Below are 10,313 nucleotides of genomic sequence, written 5' to 3' on the forward strand. Positions count from 1 at the left end.
GCACGAAGAACCCACTGGGTGATTACATAAGCTTCGTAGGTGGGATGAAATGGCCGAATTCCTTGAATTTGAAAATCGCAGTTTACCAAAAGTGACCAATGTGAAAAAGAAAACTGCCAGGCCTAATAATTGTTGAAGAAATTGAACCTGTATTTAAAAGCCTTCTCAAAAAGCAAACCCAAGATCCAGTTGGCTTCACTAGCAAATTTTTCTAAATGTTCAAAAAAGATATAATACCTGAGGATAGAATCAGAAAATCACTTCCAGACTCCTTTCAGGAAAATGTAAGTTTGATGTAAAAGCTAACAAGAACAGTAGAGAAAAGTGAAATAACAGAGCCATCTCTACATGAACATAAATACAGAAATTCTAAACAAATCTGTGAGACAGATGATAAATGTTGAAAAGCTATCATGAGCAAGCATGGTTTATTTCAGAAATGCAAGGGTAGTTTAACATATAAATTCATCTAATTTATAATCATGTAAATGAAGGAATAAAAATAATATGATTATGTTAATATTTATAGAAACTTCATTTAATAAAATTCAATATTCATTTATGATTTAAAGAGTAAAATAAAACTCTTAACTAAGAAGAAACCTTCAACAGTCTAACTTTAAAAGGAGAAAGCTCCAGGAAGCCTACAGCAAACATTTTACTTAATGGTAAGATAAAGGTTTTTTTTTTTTTTTTTCCCAAAAAAAACACTGTCTCATCTGAGCCTTACAAGTCCCCTCACTTATTCTCTCCTCTCGTACTCTTTTTCCCACTTCCACTTAGGATATAGGCTGAGGTCCAGAATGAAAAATGACACCTACAGTGGCCTCATTGTCTACTTCTTACCCTTAAATCATGGGGTACAGAAGTATTTTCCCTGAGGAAATACTTGAGCCACTCATCCTGGAATGCCTCAATGTGACTGTCTACTTCTTACCCTTAAATCATGGGGTACAGAAGTATTTTCCCTGAGGAAATACTTGAGCCACTCATCCTGGAATGCCTCAATGTGACCAAGGTTAAATGAAGTTAGGACTGGGATTAGGGTATCTGGTATTAAAATCTATGTTGGTTTTAGCCCATGGTTTCTGCTTCATAACTACCACAGCCTTTGCTACCGTCCTATGTTATAATGTTGGGCATATTAGGCCTCAGGAAACAGAATCTCTCTCCTCTCCTTCATCTACCCCAAATCAGGACTCTAATCTTCTCCCACCTGTCTAATTATGGGTCTTAAGACCCTCCCCAGAGAGGATCCTATAGTATGCACTGGGGGAAAGAATGCCGACTTCATGAAGCTTCCATAAAAACCCGAGAGGACTGGACTTGGAGAGCTTCATGATAGGTGAACACATGGAGGTTCCTGGAGGGTGGTGCACTCAGGGAGGGCATGGAACTGCATATCCGTTCTCCCATACCTTGCCCTCTGTGCCTCTTCACCTATATCCTTTGTAGTATCTTGTATAATAAAGCAGCAAGCCTACATAAATGTTTGGCTGAGTTCCATGAGCCACTCTAGCAATTAAATCATTTCTCTGAGTTCCATGAGCCACTCTACCCCCGAAGAGGGGCTGGTGGGAACCCCATATTGAAGCTGGTTGGTCAGAAATTTCAGAAGCCTGGATTTGTGACTTGTGTCTCAACTGTCAATTGTAGGACACCCAGCTGGTGTCTACTGCTTGGTTGTGGGGAAAACCCCCTACACATGTGATACAGAAGTCCTCTCTTATGTTGGTGATTGTGGTGGTGGTGTGAGAGTAGAAGAAACGCAGGGTAGAGAGCTCAAAAGTACCCCCAACCTCACACTGTTTGTAACTCTGTCTCCTCAGGAGGTGAAGCAGGATTGGCGTTTCTGTTGCTACTCTTGGCTAAGTCAGGGCCCTCGCTCAGGGCCCTCTCCAAAATAGTGGGCAAGGAGCGAATCAGTCTTTCTTGGACGTTACGACCCATGAAGACGTAGAGAATTGGGTTGAGGCAGCTGTTAAAAAAGGCCAAGGAACTTGCTGGGTTAACCAGGGCAACAATGATTTTGTATTTGCCATTGAACAGTATCTCTTTGAGCCAGACTGCCATTAGAATGCCAATTACTTCAGAAGGGAACCAACAGATGAAGAAAGAAGCCACCACAGCAGTGAGGACCCATAAGGGACGGCTGGATTTAATCATACGCTTCTTGTGAATTTTCGCACAGATGATCCCATAGCAGACTGTGATGATGGACATGGGGATGCTGAAGCCAATAATGAAGTGGAGGATCACATAGACATTGACCATGTTAATGAACACGTTCAAATTCTCTGCAACAGTGTCAAGCCAGAATGCCATGTTAAAGATACAGTATGTGTCCCCATTCTCAGTACTTGTAGTCCAGAAGATAAAATTTGGTAAGGTAAAGACTATGGCAACAATCCAGAGTCCCATGATCACTCTCTTGGCCAGACTCATGGTGCGGTGGTTCATGGCCCAGACTGGATGCAGGACACAAATACAGCGGTCCAGGGCAATGACAGTGATCAGGTAGACACTGACATAAAGGTTGATGTCTGCCATGACGTGAACTAACTTACATAGGAACCGGCCAAAAGGCCACTTTTCTCCCATGGCGACTGAGACCGTGCGGAATGGTAGGATGGCACTGAAACAGAAGTCAGCAAGGGCCAGGTTCAGGTAACAGATGGTGCTGACTGTGCGTTTCATCCGGAATCCAGCCACCCAGAGCACAAACCCATTGCCCAGGACCCCGAAGACAAAACTGACTCCGTGGAATAGCAATGAGAAGATCCACAGAATGGTGTAGCCATCAGGCGCAGGGAGCATCTTCTCAGATTCATTCAGAGGGATGGAGAAGTCGGTTTCCATCTTCCCACACCTGAAACATGAAACATTTCAGCAATGGCCATTTCTCAGCTGTAGAACCATCTTACAGTACAATTATTCATTAACTTTCACTATAGCACTTCCCCCACCAGGAGACCCACTCCAGTGAGCCTTGTTGATAGTCACAGCATGAAATTGGCACTCTCTTGGAGGTCCTTTGGGAAAGGTTAGTTCTCCATATTCCCACCATTATTAATATGCATTCCACCTATCAGGCCGATTACTTTACCAAGAGTTAAATTAAAGGGCTCTATCCAGCAGCAGAAATACTAAACTCAGAGTGTATGGACAATGGAGAATTGAGCAGAGGCTGTTTCAGTATCGTAAGGAAGGCACAAGACTCAGAGTCGGAATGTTCATGTCTGGTCTCTATCACTGAATGCAAACATGCTGGCAAGGTCTGCAACTTCTTTCAGCCTCATGCTCTCCCAGTCTCTTAGCTCCTGTCCCTCCCACTGTGAGGACCCTTGACCTATTTTTTGGGTGATATTTAATTTAAAGTTTTAGGGTTTGGGTTGAGTTCATAGCTGAAGAGGATTTTGAACCATTACCAGTAATAGGTAGACATATATTATGTGCGTGGTGGCTCATACCTATGATATCAGCACTTTAGGAGGTCGAGGCGAGCGGATCACTTGAGGTCAGGAGTTGGAGACAGACCTGGCCAACATGGTGAAATCCCGTCTCTACTAAAAATAGAAAAATTAGCCATGTTTGGTGGCGAGAGCTATAACTGTAGCTACTTGGGAGGCTGAGGCAGGAGAATGGCTTGAACCCGGGAGGCAGAGGTTTTAGTGAGCCAAGATCGCACTACTGCACTCCAGCCTGGGCAACAAAGCAAGACACCATCCTCCAAAAATAAATAAAGCCAAAATATATCCTATAGATTCTGTGCTAGAAGAAGTGAACAAAGAGGGCTGTGTATCTACTTTTTCCCCGACTGTTTTTCATTGTCTCTGCTTGATACAAAGTTCTCTGTTTGGGATGCAGTGAATTAGCATTCATGTTATATATCTTCAAGGTCTGTGGGGTAAACAGAATGAGCATGAATCTTTAGCTCATATTTGTGGGGTTCTTATCAGAGACTATTTTTACTGTGTTAATTGCTACATATGGGTAGTAGTTTGGTCTACATAATAGCTCGGCAGTGTTCATTATTTGTCGTTTCCATAAGAATGAATCAATATTGAGAGCAATTGTGAAACCTGCTGATCACTTAAATAGGAAATAGTAGACAAACATCTTTAGTTCAGCTTAGTCTGACTTCTAAGCCTTTTCTCTATGCAACAATTTTGACAGATATTGCCGGTAACACCCCCTCCCCCAACCAAATAACTGTTCCTCATTTCTTCTCTGCAAATCAAATTGCAATGTTGTTCAGATACTCTTTGGAGAAGGTTTCCCTCCACCACCTTTGCGGGTATATCTTGGTTTTCTAATTTGTACTAACTAGAATTCCTTTTGCTTTGCAAAGGATCGTTTATTGGTGGACACATGACTAAATTCGGGGCAATAACACTATGCGAAGGTATCCTGGGGTGTTTCTGGGATCTATTTCCTTGCTTTTAAGAAACGAAATCACAAAATTATAGTCCCTGACTCTGCAGCAGGTCACATGGGAAGCTGTTGCATCCAACTCAACCCAAAGGTCTATGTGACCCCTGCGCCTTTGCCACTTGTCCAAATTTGCTTATACCGTGGTCTGTGGGCTTTATCACAAACATCCAAGGTATTTGTTAAAATGCGTATTCATGAACCCCCCCCACAACCCCCCACCCTGCTAGAGTCTCTCTGTCTAAAAACTACAATGATTTTTATGGCCATGAAAATTAGAGCTGGGCTATCCAGCCTCTCTAAAAGTAACAGCAATTATCTAGCACTTGTTCACATCTAATACCCGTAATAACATTGTGGGGCAGCCATCGTTACCCCTTTTTAGCCAGAGGGAATTCATGGCCTAGGGGTTTTAGTTTTTTTCAGCGTCATTTCCAGCCAGTCCGTGGGGGCAGCGAGATTTGAAATTCAGGATGAGCAACTTCAGAGCCACTACCTTTGCAGCTCTACAGTGCTGCATTTGAAAGGAGTTCCCCAAAGATTTCCAGGATATGGTCATACCCTAGTGTCATGATTTTTTCCTTCTTTCCCTTTCTCTCTTCCTGTCATTACCAATCACTTTCACTGAGGTCTGTCATGGGACATTGTGTAATGTAGCTCAAGGTTTCTCAATCTTGGCACTACTGACATTTGGGGTTGCATAATTCTTTGTTATGGGGGACTGTTCTGCACACAGTAGGGTATTTAGCAGCACCCCTGGCCTCTATCCACCAATGCTGGTAGCAACTTCCCCGTCAGGAGTGACAACTGAAAGTGTCTGTAGACATTGTCAAAGGTCCTGGGGGAGGCAAAATTCCCCCTAGTTGAGCATCACTGTTATAAAGAGCACTGGGCTTTGGGATAAGTTAGATCTCTACTCTTGTCTTTGGCACCTTGCCAATATGAGTGCTTGGTCAGTGACATCTCTCTGAGCCTCAGTTTTCTCCTCTGCAGAATGAGGACAGTTTTGTGGTGAAGTCTAACTTTGTGGCGAGGATTAAGTGAGATTAGACATGGATCTAGGCTAGACTGAGTGAGTCTATGACAAATGGGAACTCTTGGTACTCACCAGGCTGTGTGCTATGTCATGGGGCTTAATCCCAGGCCATGCATTATGAAATTCAAGGTCAGGACGAGAACGATGTTCATGGGAATAGTGGCTACGACTTACGAACATTACCCACATGCCAAGAGCTTCTCCTTTAACCCTAACAACTCCTCTCACAGCCTCTGCGGTTGGGATGTATTAATATGTGTAAGTACTGAGCACACCCTGAGACATGGTGAATATTGACTAATGTTAGTTATAATTAGTACAACCATTGTACAGATGAGGAAGTTGACTTACATTGGTTACATTAATTATTTAAAGCCCCCAGTCAGAAAGGGGTAGAACCAGAGTTGGAGCTCAACTGGACTGATTTCAACAGAATTGTATAGTTAATGCTCTCCCATTCCCTAGTTCCTCAACAGACTCAGATTTTCTCTACCCACTCTCCAAATATCCTAGAAGGCATTCAGAAGGTATGATGTATCAAGAATCTCTAAGTCACTTGGAAATGTTGACACAAGAGGGAAAGATAAGTGCCCAGTGACAGGTGGGGATGGGCCAAGAAGACGATGTTGTAGAATTTTGGATTCACCCTAGTTATAAAGTAGGGAAGAGAACCATGGATCAGAGATTATACCTCTACTGATTATGAGGGCTGCTGTTTGGTGAGGTCCCAATGTGTGTCAACCAATGTATATTTTATTATTTCTAATTATAACATAGTTGTTTTGGGACAAATATCGTTCTTGTGTAATCCATAGGAAACCACGGCTCAGAGAGGGGAAGTGACTTGCTCAGTGTCACAGTTATTGAGAGGCACATCTGGATGTATGATTACAGGTTTCAAATGGAAACTCAGCACTTCCTTGTTAGCATCTGTGCTTCTCCAGCACATGTGATTTCTCATGCCTTAAAATAACATTCAGCCCTTCTGCTTTATCCTCAAACTAACCAACTTCCTCTACTATTCCACTCTCAGCGAATGGCCTTGTCTGATATTTTAATGAGAAAATGGCAACAGTTAGATGTGCATTTTTTAGCCCTTTCTCTCCTAACCCTCAATTTACCTGCCCTTGTTATTGTGAATAAAGACGGCTTCTTCCCAGTGACTTCCCTCTTCACATTTGCTTTCCATCCCACTCTCTCTCATCTTCCCAAGAACTTTGCCCTTCTGTTTTCTGCTGAAAACAAACCCTCAAGATTTTATTTCTACTACACCATTCTTATTATCACATAAACATTCTTCTATCCCTTCTCTTTAAAAGAAAACCAATCTTGGCCCATACTTCTTTCTAAGCTTCTACCCTATTTCTTTAAGAGAAGTGTTTTCTGTAAAGAGAATTCCTAGACAAACTTTAGAAATGGTGATCTCTAATTGCTTGCTTTTTTTTTTTCTCACCTCACCTGCTCTGCTGAATCCATTTTATATTGACTTCAGTCCTTAGCACTCCAGCTAATGTGCTCTCCTAAGGATGCATGTGTCCTCCAGGCTACCAAATCCAATGGGCCTTTCTGAGTTTTTATCCTGATGTTCCAGTGACATAGGACCCACCAGATCTCTTTCTCCTTCTTCAAACACATTTTTTTCCGTATCATAAGATGTATACACAATCCACTCTTGGTTGTCTTTACAGCTCCATTGGCCACCTCTTTTCAATCCAATTCACGGTGTTTTCTGGTCTAAATTTCTCTAAATTTAGGGTGTCGCACACTCTATCGGTGATGTCATCACAGCTTGAAGTACCATCATCTCATCTGAATTATTAGCCTTGGCCTCCTTTGGAGCTCTAGTCTCATATAATCAATTGACTTCTTGATATCTTCCCGTGGGAGTCCCATGGACTCTCCACACCTAACGTTGCCTAAACTAAACATTGTTTGTCCCTTCCTCCCAAACCTGCCACTCTTCCAATGTTCTGTATCTACTTGGAGCTTAAATATTCAGTTATTAAAGCTCTAAATCTAGAACTCACCTTTCATTTTCCTTACCACACAATACAATCCAAGTCCTGTTTATTCTATCTACAGAACATGCTGAATGCACAGCCGGAGCCATCTTCATCTCCACTACCCATGCCCATGGCCCTGTCAGGCTTAGATATTTGCATAAACCTTGCAGATAGCTTACTCCTTTTCCTGCTGTTCCCTAAAGTCCAGACACAGAAAAAGTGTATTTGAAAAGGAAAAATAAGGCAATGGTGTTATTCTTCTCAGCACTCTTCTATAGCTTCCAAATTTCTAACTCACACTTCTCAAGTGCCCTGGGATCTGTCTTGTGTATCTCCGTACCTCATCTCTGCACTCTCACCTGACACACTGTGCTGGGCCCATGGTGGACTCTTTGATTCCTTGACCATGCCAGCTCCTCACCATCTCAGGGGTCTTGCTTTCTCTCTTCCGTCTGCCTACTACGATTTTCCTCTTGAGCTTTCCACACCTGGCTTTTTCTAAATATTTATATTTTTTAGCTTAAATATTTTGTTCTCAGAGATGCCCTCTTGACCCATTTGCAAAACAGCTGCCCCAGGTCCAGCCTATCTCACCAGATGCTTTTCTTACTTGTTCATTCGTTAATTTTTTTATCCTAAATGCTTTCTCCATTGATAGGTAGACTCCACAACTAGCACCTTCTTTCAATGCCATGTCTCTAGCATAGCACTGTCCAATAGAAACATAATGTGATCTGTAAACACGGGCCACATATGTGTATTATAATTTTCAAGTAGCTGTGTGTAAACAGAGTGGGAAACATTAGAGAAATTAACGTCAATAATATATTTTGTTGAATCCTACATATCAAAAATGATATTAGCACATGTAATCAGAGTAAAAATTATCAATGAGCTAACTGGCATTCTTTTTCATACTAAGTCTTAGAAGATAAATGCATTTTATATCTGTAGCATACTTCAGATTAAATGAGAAAAATAGCAAACACTCAAAAGCTGTATTTGGCAAGTGGATACCTCAGAGCAAGCATTCCAACAATAATTGGCAATTTTAAAATTGCCAGACCCCAACTTACCACCAGCTTTCTTGTGGCCAGTTCCTGGCTTCCTGTTGAGCAACACCAGCTCTAAGGATTTGTCAAAAGACAAAATTACAGTAAATTTAGTGTAAAGTTTATGTTGGCTTTATTTGTAATTCTAGAATTTGACAACATCTAATCCCTTAAAATAAAATGTGTGTATTGATGAGTAGAACAGAGAAGTTTGGTTTTATAGGGAGAGGAGGGCTAAAGAAAGCAGAAACAAAGAACAAAAAGCTGAATGGTCATTTTAAAGTTGCTTCTTCTGCACCGGGAATAGGGAAACAATAATGATAAAAACAAAACAAAACAAAACAAAACAAAAACCCAGATTGACTGACATGGTTACTTAGATTACTTCTTTAGTAAGGCTTAAAGCAGAGGCATTTTCATGCCTACTGAAAGTGACCTGTTTGGGAATTTGGCTATTTTCTCTCTCTCCCTCTTTATGATTTCTTGGAAAGCTGGATAAACAACTTACTTTTTGATTTGGTGGCATAGAACTTTAGTCCGAGTGACTCTATTTTGGTTTTGTTTGTTGGGTGTAGTACAGTAGCTCAGTTTAAACCAATGATGTCCTATGGTTTTTACATAATAGCCTTCAGCAGAGACTTTGCTGAAGGACAATGGAGCTGAAATCAATCCAGTGACAGAAACTTAGGGTTTCTTACCATTCCCAAAGGACGCCTTGGAGATGTCATCAAACTATTTGTCGTAAAAACCTATGTGTCTGAATGTTCCTTCACCTCTAACTTTCTGTGGGAGACTGGAGTTCATCCCTCCAAATAATAAGAGTCAGGGAATCTGAGAGTCCAGGCCCTTTCTTCTTCAGAGATTCAGGAAAATGAAAGAAACAATTACCTAGGTGAGAAGAATGAGAGGAAAGGAATAAACAAAGATGCACAATTAAGCAAAAACTCACTTCTCTGTTTACACACATACGTCTAACAGCATATGTGTGGGCTTTTTTCCAAACAGAGCAATTCTCCAATTCTCTGGAGACACCACTGTCTGTCCTACAATTAAATTCAGTTCTGACGCTAACTGGAGCTGGCATCAGATCGCACAAGTTAAAGGACTCACTCCCAGAAGACTGTCCTCGCTTCAGACACCAATCCAAGCCCCACGTGGCCACCTGTACTTCTCACTGATGGGCTATAAATCAGGGGTTCCTATGACCCCCTCCTTAGGTTTGATAATTTGCCAGAATGGCACACAGAACACAATAAATCAGTTTGCTTTCATTTACTGGTTTATTCTAAAGAATACAGCTTAGGACAGGCACGGTGGTTCATGTCTATAATCCCAGCACTTTGGGAGTCTGAAGTGGGTGGATCACTTGAGGCCAGGAGTTCGAGACCAGTCTGGTCAATGTGGCAAAACCCTGTCTCTATTAAAAATATGAAAATTAACCGCATGTGGTAGCACATGCCTGTAATCCCAGCTACTGAGGAGGCTGAGGCACGAGAATCATTTAAACCCAGGAGGCAGAGGTTGTAGTGCTCTGACATCATGCCACTGTACTCCAAGCCTGGGCAACAGAGTGAGACTCGTCTTAAAAAAAAAAAAAAAGGCTGGGCGCGGTGGCTCAAGCCTGTAATCCCAGCACTTTGGGAGGCCGAGGCGGGTGGATCACGAGGTCAAGAGATCGAGACCATCCTGGTCAACATGGTGAAACCCCGTCTCTACTAAAAATACAAAAAATGAGCTGGGCATGGTGGTGCGTGCCTGTAATCCCAGCTACTCAGCCTCCTGAGTAGCTGG

The 10,313-nt window shown here is 42.0% G+C and overlaps 1 protein-coding gene across 1 annotated transcript; it reads right to left on the reverse strand.

The window, feature by feature from the left end:
• Positions 1 to 1,526: 1,526 nt before the first annotated feature.
• On the reverse strand, positions 1,527 to 8,804 carry FPR3 (formyl peptide receptor 3). Its single transcript, XM_032264384.1, has 2 exons — positions 8,547 to 8,804; positions 1,527 to 2,869 (listed from the first exon to the last, which is right to left on the reverse strand). The coding sequence occupies exon 2, from the start codon at positions 2,857 to 2,859 to the stop codon at positions 1,801 to 1,803; it is 1,059 nt and encodes a 352-aa protein (XP_032120275.1). The 5' UTR covers positions 2,860 to 2,869; positions 8,547 to 8,804; the 3' UTR covers positions 1,527 to 1,800.
• Positions 8,805 to 10,313: the final 1,509 nt, after the last annotated feature.

The sequence above is a fragment of the Sapajus apella genome, unplaced genomic scaffold (genome assembly GCF_009761245.1).
Source record: "Sapajus apella isolate SASKATOON/1434 unplaced genomic scaffold, GSC_monkey_1.0 scaffold144, whole genome shotgun sequence".
NCBI lineage: Eukaryota > Metazoa > Chordata > Mammalia > Primates > Cebidae > Sapajus > Sapajus apella.